A 25,884-nucleotide genomic window follows, 5' to 3' on the forward strand; every position below is an offset into this window, starting at 1 on the left:
GTCCCTGCCAGCCCCCCCCAGCCCCCCCAGCACCCCCTCAGCCCCCCGCTCTTGTGCAATGCAGCAATTTCCAGCCGGGAGGTGCAGCGGGAGCCGTTCCCGGTGCCGGATCCGCAGCTCGGGGCCGATTTCCCTGCCAGCGGCGGGTGCCGAGCGGTAATTTTAGAACAGGGTCAGGCCTATATTTTTAGAGCGGGGCCGGTGTTTGGCACACGGCCCGGCACGGGCAGCGCGGCAGCACCCAACCGGGGCGGCAGGACCTCGTCTTCCAGCAGCTGCCGGCTCTGCCCGCTCGTCCTCTTCCCCTGCCCGCGTCCCCCCAGCCCCTCGGACCCTTTGAAGGTTTTCTCGCCGTAATCCCGGCTGCCGGCGCGTGCCGGGTCAGCAGGCTTTTAAACTCCTCGGCTAAATGCTCGAGTCCTCCAGGAACTGAGCAGAAAGGAGCCTTTTATTTTTTCTTCCCTTTTTTTCCTTCTCCTCCCTCACTTCTGCGCTTCAAACGCGGGGTTTTAATGCCGGACGCAGGGGACAGGGACAGGAGGTGACATCCCGGACCTGGCAGGGGACGAGCTCCAAGGAGAGGGGGGGTTTTGCTCCTCGGTGTACCCCGGGGCGGTGGGAGACGATGGCACCCGGCTCTGCCTGCCTGTGCGTGTTCACACCCTGTCCCCGAACGCGGGGCGGGCGTGCAGGCGATGTGTCACCCCCCCGGGGCCGGTGCTGGCACGGCGCTCGGTCACCGCTGGCATGTTTCCATGGACTCCCCGAGCTGGGACGGCACGATGGCACGGTACCAGCCGCCTCCATCCCCGCTCACCCGAGCGGAGCAGCGGGATAGAGCTGGAAAGCCGTGCCGGCACAGAGCTGCACTGTGCCGTGCTGTGCCATGCCGTGCCATGCCGTGCCATCCGCAGTGCCAATGCTTTGCAGGCACGCTGGGGATGCCCCAAGCACCGATGCCCATGAAAACCCCGGGGTGCAAAGCTCGGCTCTGCCAGCAAAGCAGCCCGGGACGGTGCTGCCGGACAAGCCGGTGCTGCTCCGGCACGGCACATGGCTCAGCCAAGACTTCCCGGGGCCAGCTCGGAGGACCTGGCTGAGAAGAGGAGGGGAATTATTCCATGCTGTTAATGATACTGCTCCCTTCGGTGACCTCTCCAAGTCATTATATACAATCCATTACGCGGAATAGCGGATTTATTCCTTTACGGCCCCCGGGGGCACGTTGGGCACGCAGCCGCCGACACCACGGGCAGCCCGCTTCGTTATGAGCCGGCGACGCTGGGGCTTAACGACTGGTGGTGGCTTGGGGTGGGTGGCTGCTTGCCAGAGGGGTTGGTCCCTCACCATCACCGGTACCCGGCACCCCCCGGGGCAGGACACCCATCCCGCAGGGATGCAGCAGCCACCCGAACACCCCCAGGATGGGGGTCCCCTCCCGCGGGCACCCCGGCTCCCCCCATGCCCAGGGGCGCTGGCACCCAGCAGCCCGGCCCCCGGCCCTTCTCCTCCGCATCCCTGCCCAGGGCGAGGAGTTCCCATTTCCCCCCCAAATTGTAGGGCTCCAGCCGGAGCCGGGGGGGGGGCACGGGGAGCACTTCACCCCTCCCCTCGCCGATGGAGAGAAAAGGGACGGGCAGCGCCCAAGCGTCTGTCACGCAGTCCTCCCTGTGATGCTTGTTGTGCCCCCCTGTCCCCCCCTCCATGTGTGGGGCTGGACCCGGCTTCGCCCCATGGGGAATTGCCAATCCCACTCCCAGCGTCTCCATACCGGCTTCGCAAATCCCGCCGGGACGGGACAGGGGTCGGAGCAGCTCAGCGCGTGCAGGACGGAGCGGGTTTGTTCCCGTATTGATTTTCTTGTAGCCCACGTTTTTCCTTTATCATTATGGTTTTAATGCTGTGTCAGCAGTTTGCGGGAGCCCTGGAGGCCACCGCTCTGTGCCGAGCCGGGAAGGGGCAGGCGCTGCTCTGCGGAGCAGGCAGAGAGCCTCCCTGCCTGCATCCCTGCCTGCACCCTGCCTGCATCCCTACCTGTATCCCTGCCTGCCTCCCTGCCTGCCCCCTGCCTGCCTCCCTGCCTGCCTCCCTGCCTGCATCCTTACCTGCCTCCCTGCCTGCATCCCTGCCTGCATCCCTGCCTGCCTCCCTGCCTGCCTCCCTGCCTGCACCCTGCCTGCCTCCCTGCCTGCCTCCCTGCCTGCATCCCTGCCTGCCTCACTGCCTGCATCCCTGCCTGCATCCCTGCCTGCATCCCTGCTTGCATCCCTGCCTGCCTCCCTGCCTGCCTCCCTGCCTGTATCCTTACCTGTATCCTTACCTGCCTCCCTGCCTGCATCCCTGCCTGTCTCTCTGCCTGCCTCCCTGCCTGCATCCCTGCTTGCATCCCTGCCTGCCTCCCTGCCTGCCTCACTGACTGCATCCCTGCCTGCATCCCTGCCTGCATCCCTGCCTGCCTCCCTGCCTGCCTCACTGCCTGTATCCTTACCTGCCTCCCTGCCTGCATCCCTGTCTGTCTCTCTGCCTGCATCCCTGCTTGCATCCCTGCCTGCCTGCCTCCCTGCCTGCATCCCTGCTTACATCCCTGCCTGCCTCACTGACTGCCTCACTGACTGCCTCACTGACTGCATCCCTGCCTGCCTCCCTGCCTGCATCCCTGCCTGCCTCCCTGCCCACCCTTCAGCGCTGCCTGCCCATGCCACGGTGCCAGCAATGGTCCCTGCCTGCCCTCGAACCCTTGCCAGCGGGTCTCAGCCCTCGCTCCGTGCCGGAGCTTTGGAGAAAAAATGGGGTTGGAGACCACGGGCTGAAGAGCGGGAGAGCATCCCCCCAAGCATCTCTGGGAGCATCCCTGGGAGCATCCCCCCCAGCACCCCCCCGCCTGCCGCCGTGCTCCCCGGGGTCGGCATCCCACAGCCGGGACCGGTTATGGAATCGTGGGCGAAAACGGCGGCTTGCCGAGGCGCAATGCTCCCCGCTGGAAGGCATCTCTCCTGCCGTAATAGGAAGGAGTCGTTCCTATGGCAGAAGCCATTGAAAAACCCCCTTGGTGATGCCGGAGCCGCCGCGACAGCTCTTGCCTTTGAATGCCGCGTCCCGGCACAGCCCGGCCAGGGGCAGGCAGGGCCGCCATGACCCAAGGGGTGGCTGTCCCACGGCTGTGCCGCCTCTGTCACCTCCTGGGGACAGGGGCAGAGGGTGCACGAAGCATGGCACGGGACTGGACCGGGATGCTCCGGGATGCCGGGCGTTGGACGGGAGAGCTCAGCGGCTGCCGTCGCTTGCGCCAAGGCAGCGCCGGGAAGGTTGCCGGATCCCCGTCCCACGCCTTCCCCCCTCATGCCCGTGTTGTGCAGATGAGCTGCCTTCTTTTGACAAGGTGCCTGATTTCATTACGTCGGCCAGGCTGCCGGCTTTCCCCAAGGTGCCGGCTATTTTGCATCTATACGGTGCCAGCCGTCCCCGGGGTCCCGTCGGGCTTTACCGGCGCGACGTGGGGGCCACTCGCCCGGCACTGATGCGCTCCACCTCCGGGAGCCGGGCCGCGGCAGCCGGCACGTGGCGGCGGCGGAGACGCCACGCGGAAGCCGGGATGCTGCCCCGGGATGTCGCGGCGGAGCTTTGGAGAGCCACGGCTTCACCGTGCTGGCACCCCGAACCCCGCCAGCTGCCCCAGCGCTCCATCACAGAGCTGATGGGTTTTCCCAGTCCTGGGGGACCCCGCATGGGTCTGGGAAAGCGGCCTGGCACATGGCGGCAGCTCGGCCGGTGCCGGCACAGCCCCACGGTGCTGCCGGGACAGCTGGGGAGGAATGGGGAGAGGCAGGATGGTGCTCAGCCACCTCCTTCCCCTTGCTGCCGATGCTGCTGCCGTGGGAGCTGGGGTACAGCACAGCGGCTGCAGCGGGGCTCGTCGTGCCTCAGTTTCCCCGCCTGCCCCGGTGGAGCCCAGAGCAGGGACGGTGCCGTGCATGCCCGGCGTGTGGCGTGCAGCTGGAGGGGAGCGGCGGCGTGTCGCAGGGCTGACGGCTGCTGCTCAGACATCACTCAGCTTCTTGCTTCTGGGTATTTTTAATACAAGGACGTCCGTCTGTCCGTCCGTCCGCCCACCCGGGGCTGCCGTGCTGCCGGTGCAGCCCTTGGCCAACTCGCCCACCCGCTTTCCTCCACCGCCATTCTTCATCCTCCTCCTCCTCCTCCCGGCCGAGCTCCCCGTGCCGCGCGGGGGGATCTCCGTGTCGGCCGTGGGGAGCCCGTACCGGGGCGCAGGGTCCCCGTCACCCCCCGGAGCACCCCCCCGTGCAGGGAGCCGTGTCCCCGGGGTCACACCCGGCGGGTGGGATATTACAGAAATAAAAGTAATAACTCAGAATTTGGCGGAGGGGCTGATGCCACGGGCAGGCAGGAGCCCTCGTGCCGAGCGTGCGGAGGGCAGAGCCCCAGGGAAGGCGGCCCGGGCGGGGGTCCCCAAACCCCGCTCTGGGGAGGGGGACCCTCTCCCGGCCACGTCCCGGGGACGCGGGTGGCATCACTGGGCGCTCTGCGAGCGCCGCTCCCCGCGGCACCGAGCTTGGCGAAGCCCTCCACAGCAAAAGGTCAGGGGGGCTGCGGGTACGGCCGGTGCCGGACCACCAGCCGGCAGAGCGGGAGCCGGCCGCCACGTGCAGCCGGGGTGGGGGTCCCAGCGGTGGTCCCCGAGGCTCCCACGGTGGCCCGGGGACACGTGTGCTGCCTGGGGTGGGGGAAGACCCATACTGGGGGGCGAGCAGCCAAATTCCTCCCCATCCCTCTTGCCTGCCGGGCTGCTGAGGGTATATTTTTAATCCGGCGGCTCCGGCTGCTGCTGACTCACCGGCCCGGTGACAAACCCACCCGGGCTCATTTTGGGCAGGAGGAGGTTGGGGCCGGCAGCGGCCGCGGTGCTGCCGGTGATGCTCCAGGAGGATCAACGGCTCGCGGCCCTGCGCTCGGCTAACCCGGTCGTGTGCAGGCGGCACGCTGGCACCGGTAGCGGCACGTGCCGCAGCCGCCGGCGCGGGGACCCCCACCGCGATTGCAGGGCCGAGGTCCCCCCCCAGCTCAGGCGGGCGATGGGGGGGTGTTATCACCCCCCAACGCTCCCTCTCGGCACCCCGGCAATGCTCTGCCGTGGTGACCACCGCACCGATCCCGGCAGGAGCTGCCCGGTCCTCTGGGACTACCGGAAAATTGCCCCGTCTGCAGAATTCCTCGGGCCCAAAATCCAAAGTGCTTTTTGTTGTGCTCCGATGAATCGAGTCTTAAATTATTGGTCGTTAAATCTCCTGCGCGCCGGCGGATCGCCCCGCTCCCGCCTCCCTCCTCCGAGAGCATCCAAACCCCGCCGGGCCCAGCCGGCAGTGCCGGTCCCAGGCTGCGTTACGGCACGCCGCTGCCGCCGCCGCAAACCCGCCGAGCTGCAAAAAAAAAAAACCCATCTGCAGCACCGGAGCCAAAAATATCCGCAGCAATAAGAATAATTAACGGGAGCCCCATGTTGGGTTGTGTGCCGAGCGGCTGGGAGCCCACGTCGCCGTAACAGCCGCTGTAACGGTTGCCTGCCGCGGTGGGCATGGCCCTGGGATGGCGGCACGGTGACACCGGGGCAAGGGGACCCCCGGGAGGGTGCCACCGCGGAGCCCCGTGCCACGGCGAGGGGCTGGGTGCCCCGCTCGCCGGGCTGGTGGGAGCCTCCACCAACCCTCCCACCGCGTTTCACCGCGACCCGCAGCCGCCGGGGCGGGCGTGGGGAGCATCCCTCCCCCCGGGTCCCACCGCCGCGGGGGTTTCTCGGCGGCTGCTGTGACATTTGCTTTTTTCCTGAAAGTGCATATTCTCGTTTAGTAAATATTTGCCTTTTCCCAAGCACGGCGGCTAATTACCGAGCCGCTCTTGCCGAAACCCGCCGCCGTGCGCAGGCGGGGAAAGAAAAGGCCCCGGCACGTGGGCACCGTCCCCCTATACCGCTCAAGCACCCCAACCCTGCGCCCACCCCAGCCGGGGGAGCGGGGAGCCGGTGGGGTCCCCCCAGCCGCAGGGATGCCAGGGATGCGCCGTGGGGTGCCCCATCCGGCTCTCGGGGTGCTGGCACGTGCCGGTGTAGAGGCCGGTCCCCGCCGGCGAGGTTGCCATAGAAATTATCCTTAACAAGCTATAGGTTTTAATCACGGGATGCTGCAGCTGCCACGCGGCCCCCGCTCCCCTCCGGGGTGTTCTCCTCATCAATCCCGCCGGGATGGGGGACCCGCCGTGGGGCGGTTTGCAGGGGGTACCCATGCACCAGCGGGGTTCGGCGTGGGGCACCCCAAACCGGCACGCCCTTGCCGGCCGGGATGGCTGTCGGCAGGGAGCGGCGAAGCATCTCTGGCAGCTGAAATCTCCCGTCCCCCCCAAAAAACGGGCAGGGGGTGGGCGGCGGGCGGATGGCGTGCGTGCGAGGGGGGGCCCGCACTTGGCATCGCCGCCGGAGCCACCAATGAAAGGCTTTTATATTCCCGTCGCTCCGGTTTTCGCACGGCTCTGCGAAGCCGGTGACGAAGATGCTCGTACGGGGCTGCCCGCAAATACCCACCCGCCCTCGTCCGTCCGGCTGTCCGTCCGGCTGTCCCTCGCCCGGCAGTGCCGGCTTTCCCCCCCACCCCATGCCACCCCAACCCCGCAGCCGCAGCCCCTTGCCCGCAGATCCGGTGGGAGATTGGGGCAGGAAAGTTTCCCAGCCCTGGGAGCAGCGAGCGGCCGGCTCCGGTGCTCCGGCACTTCCAGCACTGCTTTGGCCTCCCCCATGCACCCTGCAGCCCCCCCATGCACCCTGCAGCCCCTCTACCCCAGCACCCTGCCGCCCCCAGCACGCTGCAGCCCCTCTACACCATCACGCTGCAGCCCCCCTGCTCACGCTGCAGCCCCCCAAGCACGCTGCAGCCCCCCCTGTTCACGCCGCAGCCCCCCAAGCACGCTGCAGCCCCCCCTGTTCACGCCGCAGCCCCCCAAGCACGCTGCAGCCCCCCCTGTTCACGCCGCAGCCCCCGGTGCTGATCCCACTGCAACCCTCTATCGCATCACGCCGCAGCCCCCCTGCTCGTGCCGCAGCCCCTTGCGCTGATCCCACTGCAACAGCCCTGATCCCACTGCAGCCCCCGGTCGCTCTCCAGCCCCCCCAGTTGCTCTGCACCCCCCCAGTTGCTCTGCACCCCCTCCAGTCACTCTGCAGCCCCCCCCCCAGTCACCCTGCAGCCCCTCCGTCACATCACACTGCAACCTCTTGCAGTGATCGCGCTGCAGCCCCCCCATCACACTGCACCCCTCCATCGCATCACGCTGCAGCCCCTTGCACTGACACCACAGCCCCCCACCACCCTGCAGCCCCCCATCGCCCCACAGCCCCACACCACACCACAGCCCCCCACCACCCTGCAGCCCCCCATCACCCCACAGCCCCACACCACACCACAGCCCCCCACCACCCTGCAGCCCCCATCACCCCACAGCCGCCCATCACCCCACAGCCCCCCATCACCCTGCAGCCCCCCATCACCCCACAGCCCCCCATCACCTCACAGCCCCCCATCACCCCGCAGCCCCCCATCACCTCACAGCCCCCCATCACCCCGCAGCCCCCCATCACCCCACAGCCCCCCAATACCCCACAGCCCCCCATCACCCCACAGCCGCCCACCACACCACAGCCACTCACCACACCACAGCCCCCCATCACCCCACACCCCCCCACCACACCACAGCCCCCCATCACCCCACTCCCCCCAAACCACCCCGCAGCCCCCCATCACCCCACAGCCCCCCGTCACCCTGCAGCCCCTACACCACCCACACTGCCCCGGCAGGGCCGGCACGTGCCCCGGCCGCCCGCAGCCCCTCCGCACCGGCCGCAGAGCCCCCCCCGCGCCCCCTCCCGCTCCCCTCCAGCCCTTTTTTATATAGCGGCGGGAAGAGGCTTTACTCGGGTGCTCTAATTTAGGGCTAAAATTAAATTCAATAAAACCAACATGTCACTTCCACCCGTCCCCTCTCGCCTGGCCGCCCGGCTGAAGGTTCGTCCCGGCACAGGAGCCGGTGAAGCCGGGTGCCGGGGGGTCTCCTCTCCCTGGCATCCCCGGGCTGGGCGATGGGGTCCCCCGGGGACCCCTATTCCGTCCCCGATGCTGGAGGCAGCCCCCATGGCCGCGGGGACGGCACAGGGGTGGCCCCATGGCTGCTGGCGGGCACCGTCACCCCGGCACTGCCGCAAGGGCTGGGATGGGGTGGTGGCACCTCAGGGACCCCACTGCCCATGAGGGTCCCCGCGTCCCCACCACCAGCACCCAGGGCACCCCGTGTGCCTGCAGTGCTGGGGGTCCCGGTGTCCCCGCAGAGCCGGGGGTCCCGGTGTCCCTGTGGAGGCAGGGGTGCTGGTGTCACCACACAGCCGGGGGTGCCGGTGTCCCCGCAGAGCCGGGGGTCCCCGGTGTCCGCACACAGCCGGGGGTCCCGGTGTCCCCGCAGAGCCGGGGGTCCCCGGTGTCCGCACACAGCCAGGGGTCCCCGGTGTCCCCGCAGAGCCGGGGGTCCCCGGAGTCCGCAAACAGCTGGGGGTCCCCGGTGTCCCCGCAGAGCCGGGGGTCCCCAGTGTCCGCACACAGCCGGGGGTCCCCGGTGTCCCCGCAGAGCCGGGGGTCCCTGGTGTCCGCACACAGCCGGGGGTCCCCGGTGTCCCCGCAGAGCCGGGGGTGCCGGTGTTCCCACCGCGGTGCCGGGGATGGCCTCCATCCCATTTCCCCTGCCCGACCATCTTGGAGCGCGGGCAGCCGGACCCGCTGCCGGGTGATTCATTCCCGGCTTTATCCTCCCTCTCGCCCGCGCCCGCTCCCTCCTTTAATGGCGAATTAAGATTTTTCCAGCCCGGGAACCCAGAAATCAGAGGGGTAACAGCCCCAGCGACCCCCCCAAACCCAGGCAGCCCCTGGGGAGGATGGAGGGAGGGGGGGCCATCCCCTGCGCCCCAGCCTGGGGGGGTCCCGCGGTGGGGGACGCACCGGCATCTTCAACCGGGCGCCCACCGCGGCGGTGCCCGAAAGCGGGGCGATGCCGGGGGGGTCCCGACGCGCACACGCTTGGGTGCTCGAGCTTGTTTTGGGGGGACGCACACAGACACGAAGCCGGCCGCCAGCACATCCTGCCCCCCCAGTTCAGGGCAGCCCCCCCCCGCCATGCGTCGCCCCCCGCCTCTTCCCTCCATTTTCCTCCCCGCTTCCCCCTCCGCGATTTTTTGGAAGCTTTTTACTGCTGGAAAGACAAAAAAAGCACAACAGAAACCCTTTCAGGCCGCCGGCTGCCGGGGGGGGGACACGGCAGCAGCCCCCCCGCAACCCACCGCCTTAACCCCTCAGGGACACGGCATTACAAATTTTGAACAATATTTATTAAAATACAAAAATACACTTGTTTTTGTTTTTTTTTTTTTGTCGTGGTTGTTTGCTTCTCAACGTACAGTCAGATCCTTCTGGCGTTTATATAGAGAGATATAGATATAGATATAACTTCTGCGTCCCCCCCCCGCGCGTGCCCCCCCCCCTTTTTTTTTTTTTTTAGTTCAGATTTGACACCCTCCGGTAATTTTTTTTTAAAGCTAAAATAAGAAATTAAAGTAGTTCCAGTGCCTGAGCGGCCGGGGAGGACCCCCCCGTTGCCCGCCCCTGCCCGTGCCCCCCCCCCCCGGACCCCCCCAGCCCCTCGGGACCCCCAGGAGGCACTTGCCGTCCCCACCGGGACCCCCCCGGCAGCCACTGCGGATGCTGGTGGCCCCCCCGGCCCCCTCCCATCGTTGGGCTGAGCCCCCCCCCCGAGCCCTTAATTTCTCCCGGCCCCCCCTCGCCTTTCCAGGAGCAGCCCTCAGGGTGGGCTTGGGGAGGGGGGGGGGGGGTCCCCATCCTCGCCCCCATCCAAGGAAGGGAAAGGGGGGGTTGGGGGGAAAAATAGACACCCCCCCCCCCAAAAAAAAAATAATAAAGGATTAAAAATCGCAGCGTGTTGCTGAAGGTGGTCTACAATCATACGTCAGGTCTCCCGGCGGGGGCCCCCCCAGCCCCCCCAGGAGCCTTAGCCCTGTGCCGGCGGCACACGCCGGTGCCCGGTGCGGCGGCGCACGCCGGGGCCTGCAGGATGTGGTGCAGCAGGAGAGGGGGTGCGGAGCAGAACGGGGGGCACCCGCTCCTCGCCCCCCCCCACCACTACCACCACCGGCCCCCCCAGCACCCACCCGCCTTGGGGGGGGGTGTCCCCTTTTCTTGGGTTTTTTGTTAATTTTTTGCTTCGATACATTGCAGACGTCCAGCCCCGGCCCACAGGCTGCACCCCCCCCCCCAAAAATAAAATAAAAACCCCCCAAAATTAATTTCTTTATTGCATTTGGAAGATTTTGGCACAGCGCGGCGGCTCGGACCGCCGTCCCGCTCCCTGCTCCGCTTCGAAGCCGGTGAAGGCGGCACGCGGCCAGGGCAGCGCCGGGGGACGGGGGTCCGGCCTCATCCTGCCCCCCCCCCACCCCAACATTCCCCCCCCCCCCCCCCCAAAACCCGCCGGGCTCCTCTCTGCGCTCCCCGCTCCGGCGTCTCCCCCCGCGCCGCGCTGCACCGCGCCGCTCCGGTTTCGGCAAATTTTTGGAGTGTTTTCTTTCTCTCCCTCTTTTTAAATAGAAGTTGCGAGTTTAGAAAATAGTTTTTTTGTGGGTTTTGTTGGGTTGGGGTTTTTTTTTTTGTTGTTTAAATTTTAATATAATCTGCTTCTCTTATCAGCCCGTCGATTTAATATATAAGCATGTACAAGAAAAAAAAGTCTCTCCCCCGCTCTGTACAAAAGTTGCTGTCTGGGGGGGTGCTTTTTTAATTTCCTTTTCTATTTTTTGTCGTCGTCGTTCGGGTTTTGTGCATTCTATTGCATCGGTAATTTCGGGGCGGGGGGGGGGGGGGGAGAAAAAAGAAACCCAAAAAAGCCTCCCCCCCCCCCCTCCCCAAAACCCCAAAATAATAAGTCATATCTGGGTTTCCTGGACTTTCTCCTTGGTGTGGGTCTGAATGATATAGGGCTCGGCGAGGGTGGTCCCGGGGGGGTGCAGAGAGTTCCCCAAGCTGTTCTCTGTCCAGTGGGCCCCGTGCGCCGCTTTGTAGGTGGTGTAGTTAATGTGGTCATGAACGGCGGGCAGCACGACCGCCCCCTCACCTGATACGCCGGCGGTCGGCGCCGCGGTCGGCGCCGCGGTGGCCGCCGGCGGGATGTCCTCGTCCACCTGGATGATCTCGACCGTCCGGGCGGCCGTCACGGTGCTGCGTTGCTGGTGTCGCTTGCGGAGTTTGTAGAAGACGATGAGCATGGCCGCGGCCAAGAGCGTCACCGCCACGAAGCAACCGATGATGATCTTGGTGGTCTTCATCACCTCGTCCAGGCTGGCCTGCATCTTGTCGCCGGAGTCGGCGGTGGGTACCGCCACCTGCTTGGGCGTCCGCGTGGTCTGGACCAGGACGGTGGTGGTGGTGGTGTACGCCGGCTGGTAGCCCGTCGAGGTGGTGGGCACGGGCTTGGTGAACTTGGGGGAGATGTCCTCCGGGGAGATCTCGGTGGTCTCCACCGTGACGGTGGTGAAGAAGCTGTAGTTGGAGGTGTTGAGCTCGGCCGTGCTCACGTTGAGGTAGGCCGAGGCGTTGGAGTTCCCCGCCACGTTGGTCACCATGCAGGTGTAAACCCCGGTGTCCGTCAACAAGACGTGGGAGAAGTTCAAGGTGCCGTCGTTGAGGACGGAGATGCGCGGGTGGCTGGACGCGTGGCTCAGGACCGTCCCGTTAGGCAGCAACCACCTAACGGAGGACATGGAAGGAGTTCGACACTTGAGCTCGGCCACCCGCCCCTCGGAGATGTTGAGGTCCATGGGGGCGTCCATGATGAAGGGCGCCGAGCACTGGAAGGAGGTCTGGTCCACCTCCACCAGGAACCTGCCCCGCATGTGCAGGGGGGCATGGCAGCGCCCGCAGCAGGTGGAGTTGGTGGGGATGTACTCCCGCAACCACCAGGAGAGCCAGAGGATGTCGCAGTCGCAGTCCCAGGGGTTGTGGTGCAGGTGGAGCTCCACCAGGTACCGCAGCGGGGCGAAGAGGTCGTGGGGCAGGGAGGAGAGGTTGTTGTGGGCCAGGTTGAGCTCCACCAGCGCCGTCAGGTCGTCGAAGGCGTTCCGCTCGATCAGGTTGATCTGCGAGTTCATAATCCAGAGCTTTTTGAGGGACTTGAGCCCGTGGAAGGAGCCCGGCTTGATCTCGGGGAAGTTGTTGCCCGACATCTCCAGCTCCTCCAGCCCCACCAAGGGCGTCAGGTTGGGCATGTCCTTGATGTTGCACATCCCCAGGTTCAGGTACTTGAGGTTGTACAAGCCCTCGAAAGCCCCCTCGGAGATGTACTCCAGCTTCTTCAGCTCGCCCAGGTCCAGGCGCATGAGGGAGGGCACCCGGTTGAAGGCGTACGAGGGGATGCTCTCGATGGGGTTGTTCCTCAACCACAGCTCCCGCAGCTTGGAGAGGTACTCGAAGGCCCCGCTGGGGATGACGGTCAACCAGTTGTCAAAGAGCTCCAGGGTGTTGAGGCTGGCCAGCCCGTTGAAAGCCCCCACCTCGATCTGCCGGATGGCGTTCCTGCCCAGCTGCAGGACCTCCAGGTGATGCAGGTGGCGGAAAGTGTCCGCCTGGATCAGCTGGATGTTGTTCTCCATCAGGTTGAGGTACCGGGTGTTGGAGGGGATGCCGGGGGGGACCTCGGCCAGGCCGCGACGGGTGCAGACCACCTTGCTGAACTGGTTACTGCAGGAGCAGACGGAGGGGCAGCTCTGGGGTCCGGGGGAGGCGGCGGCCACGTATAGGATCCACGCGTGTACCGTCAGGTAGGAGACCAGGGCAGCTCTCCAGGCGCGGCGGCGGCGGTGGTGGTGCACAGTTACCTGCCACAAGAGCTTCATGATGTGGCACGTTCATCATTCACCATCGTCTGGGGATGTCGGCGTGACAAGGAGAACCGGCTCAGGGCCCCCCCCTCTCCCGGCTCCGGCGAGCTGGGCCCGGCTGGCCGGAGGGGGGGGGGGTCGGGGTGCGGGGGGGGGGGGTCGGGGTGCGGGGGGGGGTGTTTATGGGAAAAATGAGGGTTTAGCCCCAAAAAAGCGACAGGAGGTGGCGGGGGGAGGAAAGAGGAGCCCTCCCTCCCGGCCGAGCCCTGCGCTCCAGCCGTACCTACCTGGGGAAGGGGTGGGGGGGCCGCTCCGGGGTGGGGGGGGGCTCGGCGCTGAGCAAAGCCGTGGGGAGAGAAAAAAAAAAAAGGGGGGGGGCAAAAAAAAAAAAAAAAGACAAAATGGCTCCTGGAGGCTGCGGTGCGGTGCGGGGCGGGGGGGGGGCGGCCCGGCTAAGCGGGGGCCCGGCAGCCCCCCGCCGCTGCCCGCGCCTCGCACCTCCGCCCGTGGGGCCGCCCCGGCCGGGCCGGCATGGCGGGGGGGGGGGGGAACACAGGCAGGCAAAAAAAAAAAAAAAATAAAGGTGAAAAAAAAAATTGGGAATGTGGAAGGGGGAGGGGAAGGGGAGAGGGGAAAAACCCCGGCGGTAAAAGAAAAAAAAAAAAAAGATCGGTGGCGATAAAGAAACGAAGCGCGGAGGGCCCCGGGGGGGCGGAAAATCCCCGCGCAGCGGAGGGGAAGGGCCGGCGCGGGGGCGGCGGGTCGTCCCGGGGGGGGACGGGAGCGGGAGCGGGAGCGGGAAGGGGAAGGGGAAGGGGAAGGGAACCGTCCACCCTCCTCCCTCCCTCCCTCCCTCCCGTCGCCTTCAGCGGCCGTGCCCCCCGCGCGGGGCGGCGGTGGTCCCGGGGCCGGCGGGCATCCTCCGGTGCTGCGGGGCTGGGGGGGCCCGCGGAGCCCCGGCGCGGGCGGTGCGGGCGGTGCGGGCGGTGCGGGCGGCAGCCGCGCAGGCGGCTCTCGCATCCTTTTGTCCTTCAGTGGGAGCGCGGATGGATTGCTGACGCATCGCGGCGGGAGCCCGGGAGCGGCGGGGGATGCTCAGCACCGCCGGCCCCGCCAGCACCCTGACACCCCCCCCCCCAAAACACACCCCCCCCACCCCGCCACCCCCCCCCTGCCCCGCTCCGGAGGGGCTCCACCGGCGCCGCTTTGCCGGTGCGGCGGCCGGGAGCTATTTTGGGGCTCGCTGCTCCGGGAGGAAGATGCGGGATGGGCTTCCTCCTCCTCCTCTTCCTCCTCCCTCCTCCTCCTCCTCCTCCTCCCTGCCCGCAGCCCCGCTCTGGGGATATGGCGGGGGGGGGGGGGTGTCTCAGCGAAGCGCACCCCCCCCCGGCGAGGCCTGACCCCCCCGGGGTGAGGACGAACGGACAGACAGACGGACGGAGCGGCTTGGCAGCTTTAAGGTGACGGGGGGGGGACGCGGCTCCGTCCGTGGCTGGAGACCCACACCCCCCAACCGAGCAGGACCCCCGGCTGCAGCACCCCCCCCCAACCCCCAGCGCAGGGCTGAGACCCGACACAAGCTGTGACACTGATGGAAAGGACAAGCCTGGCTGCGTGGCTGCGGGGGGGGGGGCGTGGGTCCGGCTCCGCCGTAGGCTGCGGTGCCGGGGTGATGGGCGCATGGGTGCCGCCTGCTTTTTGGGGTACGGGCTGCGGGGTTGCGCCTGGGTGTCCTGCCCCCACCGCCACCTTGGCCCCCCCCGGTGGGGGGTGCGGTGCGGGTGGGTAATTAGCACCGGCCAGGTAACGAACCCCTGGGATAGCGGGGGGCAAACACCAGCACCCCAGGGTCCCATGGGTGCCAGCACCCTTGCTGCGAGGTGGGTGACACCCCGGCGCGCATCGCCGCTGGGGCGCGGGCGGAGGGGCGCAGAGTGGGAGCAGGTGGGGGGGAGCTGCCGGGGGGCCGTGCCCCCCACCGTGGAGCCTGGCACCCCACTCGCTCTCTTCGACGCCCCGGTTGAGCTGCTGGCGGCCCAGAGCTTCGCCGGCAGCGCCGAAGCGTCCCGAGCGGCAGCGGTTTCCCGGGCGGCAGCTCCGGAGGAGCCTCGGCCGAGTTTTAATTAATAAAAAGAGAACGAGGACACGGGTGGGGGGCCGGGGGCTCCCCCGCTGCGGCACCCAGCTCGGCTCTCCCCCACGGGCTGCCGCACCGAGCAGGATGCGTCCCTGCGGGATGCGGGGACCGCGGGGCCACCGGCAGCGCCGGCGGCGGGGGGCTCATGTGCTGCCCGGGATGGGGGTCCCCGGGGTCCTGGGTGGGGGGTGCCTCGGCCCCCCCAGGCTGGCGGCGAGGAGGTGGGCATGGTGCAGGGTGAGGCGATGGGGGGGAGCTGCTTTCCTCGTGGGGGGGTTAACCCCCCCCAATCCTACGTGGATTCTCTGGTGTCTGATAGAAGCCACGTCTGCACCCCGCTGTCCCTGCCGGGTGGGCGTCCCTGGGGACCCCGCGCAGGGTTTCGGTGTCTGTGGGCCCCCCGCCTCCGGGTCAGGATGGGGTGGGGTGGGATAGGGGGGGGCCGCGGGACGGGGACGTGCCAACAGCACCCGCCGTGCGAGGGAGCGGGGCTGGGACCCCCCCGGGGACAGCGCTGCGCACCCCAAACCGAGGGCTGCGCGGGGCGAGAGGTCGGGGAAGCGGCTCCGGTGGGACGTTCGGCTTTGGGGTGAGGCGCGGGGATTTGGGTCCCCGCGCAGCACCCCGATCGGCCCGTCCCCGTGTCCCCCCCCAGACCCCCTGCTCCCCGGGTGCGTGGGGCCGTGCCCACCGGTGGCACGCAGAGCCGTCACCCGAGGGCCGGTGGGTGCCCGCAGCCGGCCGGCCACCTCTGTGGGGCTGGTGGGTGCTCAGGGGTGGCCCCTTGGGGACACCCTGCGTGACAGCACCCCGTGGCACCCCGTGACGCTCTCCCTGCTCCCTGTCGGGTGCCGGACCCCAGCTGGGGTCACCGTCCCCATGTGGGTGGCATATCCCTGGGGGGACCCCTCTGCAGCCCCCCCCGGCGGTCCCCACTGCCAGGTGTGGCAGCGATGTCCCCTGGGTGCTGCAGGACCTGATGGCCTCGTCTACCCCCACGGGTGGGTCTGGGTCCCCCCGTCCCCCGCGGCAGAGAGCAGTGTTTGCGTCCCGTCCCTGCCGAAGCAAAGACCTTCTCGCGATTCCATTAACGTCCCGCTCGTCCCCGCGCCGGTGGCACAGGGGACAGGGACACCTTTGCCACCGGAGCATCGCCCCGTGGCGTTGCAGGGGTCCCACCTCGCGTGCGTCGGGTGCCGCTCCCTGGGGACCGGACCAGCTGGAGGCGGCACAAGCATCCCTGGGGACGATGGGTGACCCGGGGCCTCATCCTGCCCCGCGGCGTGCCAGCAGCCCCGGGCCCAGCCGTGCCGCACAGGTGCCGCGGCAGGCGTGGTGCCGGCAGCCCGTGCGGTGGAAGGAAAGAGGGATGCTGCGAGGCTTTTTTAAGCAAGGGGGAAAGGTTCCGACAGGATTGATGAGCCTCGGGATGGGAAAACGGCTCCGTGTCCGGCAGCGCCGGTGGAGCCAAACACAATTAACCACGCTGAAGGCTACGACGAGGTAATTAAATTATCACAACGTGGCACCTGTAAAGCAGCGCAAGGGCCCATCCATCTCCCGCTCGGCCCAAACCTCGCCCCGGCGGGGAGCGGCGTGGCCAGTGCCTGCGCCACGCACCCGGCGCCGGCACGTGCCGTCCCGGTGGCTGCACCGGCCGTGAGCCAAACCCCGTCCTGGGCTGCAGCTCCGGCGACTGGAAGGGGCTGCAGAAAGACAACGACCCTCTGCCCATCCCCGGCAGCGCCGTGGTGCCGAGCCATGCACCCGCCGCTGCTCACCGGCTGGCCGCCGGCCCCGCCGCAGCGCCGGGCGTGCGGCTGCCAGCCAGGCGGATGCAATTAGCCACCGGCACCTGACGAAGGATTGATGGCGGAGGGATGCGGCTGGCGAAGTGCTGGTGCTCCGGGTGATGGAGCGGCGGTTGGTGCAGCGCCGGGAGGCCTTGCGGCACCACGGTACTGGGGGTCGGTGCTCACCGGAGCCGGCAGCAGGAGGGAGCACCCCCTGCTCCCCAGCCAGGCCGGCGGGTGCAGGCAGCGGGGTGCGGCTCCCCGGCACCCCGGCAGAAGACTCTCCGTGTGCGGGCCACGCGGTCGCTTGTGCTTTGCTCGCGCACGTGCATTTGCGCACGCATGTTCGACCTCTGCGCGGGAGCCGGGGCACGTGCTGCACGCACCCGTGGGTGCCCCGGCTCTGCCAGCACCCGGCGCACCGCAGGCGGCTGCGCTTATGGCCCCGCTGGCCTGGCACAGGGGAGGTTTGGGAAGGGGCTGCCCGGGGGGTCGAGTTTGGCCAAGGCGTGCGGTGCCGCACCGGCTGCGCCGTGTCCCGCTGCCGTTCGGTCCGACTGCCGCTAGATGGAAATGCGGCTTCGTGCCGGAGGCCACGACAGAGTCTTGCTCGGGGCGTTACGGACCGGGCGCTACGGCCCCGGGCACACCACAGCCTGGGGGCACGGCACTTGCCCTGCCCGGGGTGGCAGCCGGCACGCGCCCGTGGTACCAAGCAAATTTCTGAGCTGCTGGAAACAGCGCTGCTCGCCCGGGAGTCCAGGGCTGGGGCCGTGGCACCCCCGGAGGGGCCATGGCACCCCCGGAGGGGTCCGGCTCTCCCAGAGGGAGGATGCTCCGGGGGCTCCGGACTCCGTCCTCTTCCTCAGTGGCAGCAGCAGCAGGGCAGGCAGCAGAGGCGATCAGCATGCCGGGCGCGTGCCGGGAGCCTTGGCTCGCTGCCGCCCCGCGGACGCTCTCAAAGGGGCTTTATGAGCGCAGAAGCTCCGGGGCTTGGCCGGCCCCCGGCCCCCCACCCCCTGGCTGGTACCCGCCGGGGGACACCCTTTTGGGGGTGCTCCTCGTGCCGGGGCTCAGCGCTTGGCAGCGGGGTGGGCCTGGGCGGACCCCCCCAGCCCGGGCAGGGTTCGGATGCAGCCCCAGGGCGCTGGGCACGGCTGGTGCTGTGTGCTTCATCTGCAGCATCTCCTGCCGGCGTGGCACCTCCTGCTTGTGTGGCATCTCCAGCCTGCGTGGTGTCTCCTGCCTGGGTGGGTGGCACCTCCTGCCTGCATGGCGTCTCCTGCCTGCATGGCGTCTCCTACCCGCGTGGCGTCTTCTGCCTGCGTGGCGTCTCGTGCCTGCGTGGCATCTCCTGCTTGTGTGGTGTCTCCTGCCTACCTGCGTGGCACCTCCTACCTGCGTGGCGTGTCCTGCCCACGTGGCACCTCGTGCCCGCATGGCGTCTCGTGCCTGCATGGCATCTCATGCCTGCATGGCATCTGCTGCGTGTGTGGCACCTCCTGCCTGCGTGGCACCTCCTGCCTGGGTGGCATCTCCTTCCTGCGTGGCACCTCGTGCCCGCGTGGCACCTCGTGCCTGCGTGGCGTCTCCTGCTCGTGTGGCATCTGCCTGCGTGGCACCTCCTGCCTGCGTGGCGTCTCCTACCCGCGTGGCGTCTTCCGCCTGCGTGGCGTCTCGTGCCTGCGTGGCATCTCCTGCTTGTGTGGTGTCTCCTGCCTGCATGGGTGGCATCTCGTGCCTGCATGGCATCTGCTGCGCGCATGGCACCTCCTGCCCGCATGGCACCTCGTGCCTGCGTGGCACCTCCTGCCTGCGTGGCGTCTCATGCCTGCATGGCACCTCGTGCCCGCGTGGCGTCTCCTGCCTGTGTGGCACCTCCTGCCTGCGTGGCACCTTGTGCCCGCATGGCATCTCCTGCGCGCATGGTGTCTCCTGCCCATGTGGCGTCTCCTGCCCGCGTGGCATCTCCTGCCCGCGTGGCATCTCCTGCCCGCGTGGCACCTCCTGCCTGTGTGGCACCTCGTGCCCGCGTGGCGTCTTGTGCCCGCGTGGCGTCTCCTGCCCACGTAGCACCTCCTGCCTGCGTGGCACCTCCTGCTTGTGTGGTGTCTCCTGCCTGCATGGGTGGCACCTCCTGCCTGTGTGGCACCTCGTGCCCACGTGGCACCTCGTGCCCGCGTGGCGTCTTGTGCCCACGTGGCATCTCCTGCCTGTGTGGCACCTCCTGCCTGCGTGGCACCTCGTGCCTGCCCACCCCCAAAGTGCCGTGGGGCTGCAAGCCCGCCGGTTGGGGACCGGAGGGAGCTCCAGGGGACACCAAGCTTGTCCCCAGCAGGGGTGACACATACGTCCCCCGTGGTCCCCAGTATCCCACTCGGCTCTGCCGGCTGCTGGCACCTGGGTTTGGTGCTTGGGGACCGTGGTGGGGGGCTCGGCTCCCGGCAGCATCCGGGCCCCCCGTCCCCATGCAGCCCCCTGTTACCCGCCCCCCATGCGCCGTGTGAGGCGCCGGCTGGTGCCCCGCGCTTTGCAGGGAGCGTTATTTCGCAAATCCTCTGGTTTTGGGGCGCTTTAACTCCCGTTAACGGAATTAACGGAGGTTACCGGCCCCGGCAGAACTGCCGAGGCGGTAACGGGTGCCGCTGGGAAAGGGGAGCCCGGAGGCTGTGGGGGCTGCGGCAGGGTGCTGCGGGGTGATGCACACACGGGGGTGCAGGGTGCACAGGATACATGGGGTGCAAGGGAGTGTGCAGGGTGCTCTGGGTGTGCAGGGTGCAAGGGGTACATGGGTGCACAGGGTGCTCAGGGTGCAAGGGGGTGCTCAGGGTGCAAGGGGTACATGGGTGCGCAGGGTGCTCGGGGTGCAAGGGGGTGTGTAGGGTGCACAGAGTGTGCAGGGTGCAAGGGGTGCATGGATGCGCAGGGTGCTCAGGGTGCAAGGGGGTGTGTAGGGTGCACGGGGTGTGTAGGGTGCACAGGGTGTGCAGGGTGCAAGGGGTGCATGGGTGCACAGGGTGCATGGGTTGCAAGGGGGTGTGTAGGGTGCACGGGGTGTGCAGGGTGCAAGGAGTACATAGGTGTGCAGGGTCCTTGGGGTGCAAGGGGGTGTTAAGGGTGCCGCAGGGCTCTGCAGGGTGCCCGGGGTGTGCAGGGTGCAAGGGGGTGTGTAGGGTGCACGAGGGTGCCCGGGGTCCATGGGGGGCACGGGGTCCATGGGGGTGCCCAGGAGATGCTCTCACCCCCGCTCCCGCCTGGCACCCCAGCTGGGTGGGTGCAGCGTGCGGCCGGCAGCACCCCAGTTGCTCGGGGGGTTCCGTGCCGTGCCCGGCTGCTCCCGCCCGGAGCGACAGAGCCGAGGTTCAGGCCACGGAAATAATCCCCCGGCCTCGGAGATCCCGATGAAACGCATCCTCGGCGTGCGTCAGCCCCGGCCTGCCAGCGTGCCAGGTGGCAGCACTGCCTGCACCCCTGCCCGCACCTTCCCTGCACCCCTGCCTGCACCTTCCCTGCACCCCTGCCTGCACCCCTGCCTGCACCTTCCCTGCACCCCTGCCTGCACCCCTGCCTGCACCCCTGCCTGCACCTTCCCTGCACCTCTGCCTGCACCCCTGCCTGCACCCCTGCCTGCACCCCTGCCCGCACCTTCCCTGCACCCCTGCCTGCACCTTCCCTGCACCCCTGCCTGCACCCCTGCCTGCACCTTCCCTGCACCCCTGCCTGCACCTCTGCCTGCACCTCTGCCTGCACCTTCCCTGCACCTCTGCCTGCACCTCTGCCTGCAACCCTGTCTGCACCTTCCCTGCACCCCTGCCTGCACCCCTGCCTGCACCTCTGCCTGCACCTTCCCTGCACCCCTGCCTGCACCCCTGTCTGCACCTTCCCTGCATGCCTTCCTGCACCCCTGCCTGCACCTTCCCTGCACCCCTGCCTGCACCTCTGCCTGCACCCCTGCCTGCACCCCTGCCTGCACCTTCCCTGCACCCCTGCCTGCACCCCTGCCTGCACCCCTGCCTGCACCTTCCCTGCACCTCTGCCTGCACCCCTGCCTACACCCCTGCCTGCACCTCTGCCTGCACCTCTGCCTGCACCTTCCCTGCACCCCTGCCTGCACCTCTGCCTGCACCTCTGCCTGCACCTTCCCTGCACCTTCCCTGCATGCCTTCCTGCAGCCCTGCCTGCAGCCCTGCCTGCACTGCCGGGCGGGCAGCTCTGCGCTGGGGCAGGGCTGCAGGCTGCAGGCGGTGGCCGTCTTGCACTCTCCAGTTTGCTCTCGCTGGTTTGCGCACCCCAAGTTGCTGTCACTGGTTTGCACACTCCAGTTTGCACACTCCAGTTTGCACACTCCAGTTTGCACACTCCGGTTTGCACACTCTGGTTCGCTCTTCAGCTGCTCTCCTCTTCACACACTCCAGTTTGCTCTCTGGTTTGCACACTCCGCTTTGCTCTCCGCTTTGCACACTCCAGTTTGCACACCAGTTTGCACACCAGTTTGCACACTCCGCTTTGCTCTCCGCTTTGCACACTCCGGTTTGCTCTGCGCTTTGCTCTCCTCTTTGCACACTCCGGTTTGCACACCAGTTTGCACACTCCCCTTTGCTCTGCGCTTTGCTCTCCTCTTTGCACACTCCGGTTTGCTCTCCTCTGTGCACACTCTGGTTTGCACACTCCAGTTTTTACACTCCACTTTGCTCTCCTCTTTGCACACTCCATTTGCACACTCCAGTTTGCTCTTTTCTTTGCACACCAGTTTGCACACTCCGGTTTGCTCTGCGTTTTGCTCTCCTCTTTGCACACTCCAGTTTGCACACTCCATTTGCACACTCCACTTTGCTCTCCTATTTGCACACGCCAGTTTGCACACTCCAGTTTGCACACTCCGGTTTGCACTCCAGTTTGCTCTCCCATTTGCACGCTCCAGTTTGCACACTCTGGTTTGCCCACTCCATTTTGCTCTCTGGTTTGCACACTCAGTTTTGCTCTCCTCTTTGCACACTCCATTTGCACACTCCAGTTTGCTCTTTTCTTTGCACACTCCAGTTTGCACACTCCGCTTTGCTCTCCTATTTACACACTCCAGTTTGCACACTCCGGTTTGCTCTCTGGTTTGCACACTCCGGTTTGCTCTGCATTTTGCTCTCCTCTTTGCACACTCAATTTGCACACGCAATTTGCACACTCAATTTGCACACTCTGGTTTGCACACTCCAGTTCGCTCTCCCATTTGCACACTCCATTTGCACACTCCGGTTTGCCCACTCCAGTTTGCCCGCTCCAGTTTGCCCACTCCAGTTTGCCCACTCCAGTTTGCCCACTCCAGTTTGCACACTCCGGTTTGCCCACTCCAGTTTGCCCACTCCAGTTTGCTCTCTGGTTTGCCCACTCCAGTTTGCCCACTCCAGTTTGCCCACTCCAGTTTGCACACTCCGGTTTGCCCACTCCAGTTTGCCCACTCCAGTTTGCCCACTCCAGTTTGCTCTCTGGTTTGCCCACTCCAGTTTGCCCACTCCAGTTTGCACACTCCAGTTTGCCCACTCCGGTTTGCCCACTCCAGTTTGCCCACTCCAGTTTGCCCACTCCAGTTTGCTCTCTGGTTTGCCCACTCCAGTTTGCCCACTCCATTTGCACTCTCCGCTTCGCTCGGGGTGCTGTGCGAGCTCCGGGCCCTTCCCTTGGCAGGCAGACGCTGCAGGACGGGGCGCGGGCAGAGCCATGCTGCAGGCACCGCTGCCTCCCCGCCGGGCTGGTGGGTGCTCTGGCTGAGCCGGGCTGGGGGCGCGGGGCCCCTGGCACCCACCCGGGGGTGCTCCTGCCCCCCAAGCGGGCACTGATCCTGCACAAGCGATGGGTGCTGGGGGGGTGCAGCCCGTTTCGGCCCCCGGCCTGGACCCGTGTGGCTCCGGGCTCTGCCGGGGCTCCCCGGGTGCCGGCAGGGAGCTTGGGCTGCGGAGAGCGGGGTGCACCTGCCCTCGCCCCTTGCGCCCTCCTGCCCTCACCCCTTGCTGGTTCCCTTCCCTGGGCGTTGCTGGGAGCAGAGCTGGGTGCCCAGGAGCAGAGCTGGGTGCCCATGGAGCAGAGCTGGGTGCCAGGGAGCGAAGGTGGGTGCCCAGGAGCAGAGCTGGGTGCCCATGGAGCAGAGCTGGGTGCCAGGGAGCGAAGGTGGGTGCCCAGGAGCAGAGCTGGGTGCCCATGGAGCAGAGCTGGGTGCCAGGGAGCGAAGGTGGGTGCCCAGGAGCACAGCTGGGTGCCCATGGAGCAGAGCTGGGTGCCAGGGAGCGAAGGTGGGTGCCCAGGAGCAGAGCTGGGTGCCCATGGAGCAGAGCTGGGTGCCAGGGAGCGAAGGTGGGTGCCCAGGAGCACAGCTGGGTGCCCATGGAGCAGAGCTGGGTGCCAGGGAGCGAAGGTGGGTGCCCAGGAGCAGAGCTGGGTGCCCATGGAGCAGAGCTGGGTGCCAGGGAGCGAAGGTGGGTGCCCAGGAGCAGAGCTGGGTGCCCATGGAGCAGAGCTGGGTGCCAGGGAGCGAAGGTGGGTGCCCAGGAGCAGAGCTGGGTGCCCATGGAGCAGAGCTGGGTGCCAGGGAGCGAAGGTGGGTGCCCAGGAGCACAGCTGGGTGCCCATGGAGCAGAGCTGGGTGCCAGGGAGCGAAGGTGGGTGCCCAGGAGCACAGCTGGGTGCCCATGGAGCAGAGCTGGGTGCCAGGGAGCGAAGGTGGGTGCCCAGGAGCACAGCTGGGTGCCCATGGAGCAGAGCTGGGTGCCAGGGAGCGAAGGTGGGTGCCCAGGAGCACAGCTGGGTGCCCATGGAGCAGAGCTGGGTGCCAGGGAGCGAAGGTGGGTGCCCAGGAGCACAGCTGGGTGCCCATGGAGCAGAGCTGGGTGCCAGGGAGCGAAGGTGGGTGCCCAGGAGCACAGCTGGGTGCCCATGGAGCAGAGCTGGGTGCCAGGGAGCGAAGGTGGGTGCCCAGGAGCACAGCTGGGTGCCCATGGAGCAGAGCTGGGTGCCAGGGAGCGAAGGTGGGTGCCCAGGAGCAGAGCTGGGTGCCCATGGAGCAGAGCTGGGTGCCAGGGAGCGAAGGTGGGTGCCCAGGAGCAGAGCTGGGTGCCCATGGAGCAGAGCTGGGTGCCAGGGAGCGAAGGTGGGTGCCCAGGAGCACAGCTGGGTGCCCGTGGAGCAGAGCTGGGTGCCCAGAAGCGATGGTGGGTGCCCATGGAGCAGAGCTTGGTGCCCATGGAGCAGAGCTGGGTGCCAGGGAGCAAAGGTGGGTGCCCAGGAGCAGAGCTGGGTGCCTGGGGGCAGAGCTGGGTGCCCATGGAGCAGAGCTGGGTGCCAGGGAGCAGAGCTGGGTGCCCATGGAGCAGAGCTGGGTGCCAGGGAGCAAAGGTGGGTGCCCAGGAGCAGAGCTGGGTGCTCGGGAGCGATGGTGGGGCCCATGGAGCAGAGCTGGGTGCCTGTAGAGCAGAGCTGGGTGACCATGGAGCAGAGCTGGGTGCCGTGGAGCAGAGCTGGGTGCCAGGGAGCAGAGCAGGGTGCCGTGGAGCAGAGCTGAGTGCCAGGGAGCAAAGGTGGGTGCCCAGGAGCAGAGCTTGGTGCTCGGGAGCGATGGTGGGGCCCATGGAGCAGAGCTGGGTGACCATGGAGCAGAGCTGGGTGCCTGTAGAGCAGAGCTGGGTGCCATGGAGCAGAGCTGGGTGCCAGGGAGCAGAGCTGGGTGCCGTGGAGCAGAGCTGGGTGCCAGGGAGCAGAGCTGGGTGCCGTGGAGCAGAGCTGGGTGCCAGGGAGCAGAGCTGGGTGCCAGGGAGCATAGCAGGGAGGACCTGTCTCCCAGACCCCACGTTGCGGTGGCTTTTGGCCGGGCACATGCCCGACACGCGTCCGCCCACCCGGTCAAACTCCGTCGTAGCCGGATGTTCCTTTTGCGGCTTGATGAAGCTCGGAGCAGCCGAGACGAAGACGAGCATTTGGGGATGGGCGCGGTGGCTGGGCGGGCAGGCGTGGGGTGGGGACGGGCGCGTGGCCGGATCCTGCCCAGCGCTGAGGGTGCAGAGGGACTGACGTCCCTCCCGGCCGGGTGCCCGCAGGTGGAGGTGGAGGTGGAGAGCATGGACAAGGCGGGGAACTTCATCGGCTGGTTGCACATCGAGGGCCTCAACCTGTCGGTGGCCCTGGTGGAGCACGCCCTCTCCAAGGTCCACTTCACCGCCGAGCGCAGCCCCTACTACAAGGCGCTGTTGGCCGCCGAGGAGGCCGCCAAGCAGAAGAAGGAGAAGGTGAGCGCGGGGCCAGACCGTCCCCGAGGGATGTCACCTCCCCAAGGGATGTCCCATGCCAAGAGATGTCCCCATGCCAAGGGTTGTTCCACCCCAAGGGAAGTCCTCACCTCAAGGGATGGCCTTACCCCAAGGAATGTTCTTACCCCGAGGGATGTCCCCACCCCGAAGGATGTCCCCAACCCAAGAGATGTCCCCACGCCAAAGGATGTCCCCAACCCGAGGGATGTCCCCATGCCAAGAGATGTCCCCAACCCGAGGGATGTCCCCACCCCAAGAGATGTCCTCACCTCAAGGGATGTCCCCATGCCAAGAGGTATCCCCACCCCAAGGGATGTCCCCTCCCCCAAGGATGTACGCAACCCAAGGGATGTCCCCAACCCGAGGGATGTCCTCACCCCAAGAGATGTCCCTACCCCAAGGCTGTCCCCACACCAAGAAGTGTCCCCACCCCAAGGGATGTCCCCATGCCAAGAGATGTCCCCACCCCAAGGGATGTCCCCACGCCAAGAGATGTCCCCACCCCGAAGGATGTCCCCACCCCGAAGGATGTCCCCAACCCAAGAGATGTCCCCACCCCAAGGGATGTCCCCACACCAAAGGATGTCCCCATGCCAAGAGATGTCCCCATGCCAAGAGATGTCCCCAACCCGAGGGATGTCCCCACCCCAAAGGATGTCCCCAACACGAGGGATGTCC

General features: G+C 67.3%; 2 protein-coding genes across 2 annotated transcripts in view; one reads left to right on the forward strand and one right to left on the reverse strand.

Moving 5' to 3' along the window:
* SND1 (staphylococcal nuclease and tudor domain containing 1) overlaps positions 1-25,884 on the forward strand; it is a 137,644-nt gene that overhangs the window by 107,617 nt on the left and 4,143 nt on the right. Inside the window, 1 exon segment of the mRNA XM_059816483.1 lies at positions 24,997-25,185. Within this exon segment, the coding sequence (XP_059672466.1) occupies positions 24,997-25,185 (189 nt within the window).
* LRRC4 (leucine rich repeat containing 4) lies at positions 11,039-13,003 on the reverse strand. The gene has a single exon (XM_059817151.1). The coding sequence runs from the start codon at positions 13,001-13,003 to the stop codon at positions 11,039-11,041; it is 1,965 nt and encodes a 654-aa protein (XP_059673134.1).

Source organism: Gavia stellata, chromosome 4 (genome assembly GCF_030936135.1).
Source record: "Gavia stellata isolate bGavSte3 chromosome 4, bGavSte3.hap2, whole genome shotgun sequence".
NCBI lineage: Eukaryota > Metazoa > Chordata > Aves > Gaviiformes > Gaviidae > Gavia > Gavia stellata.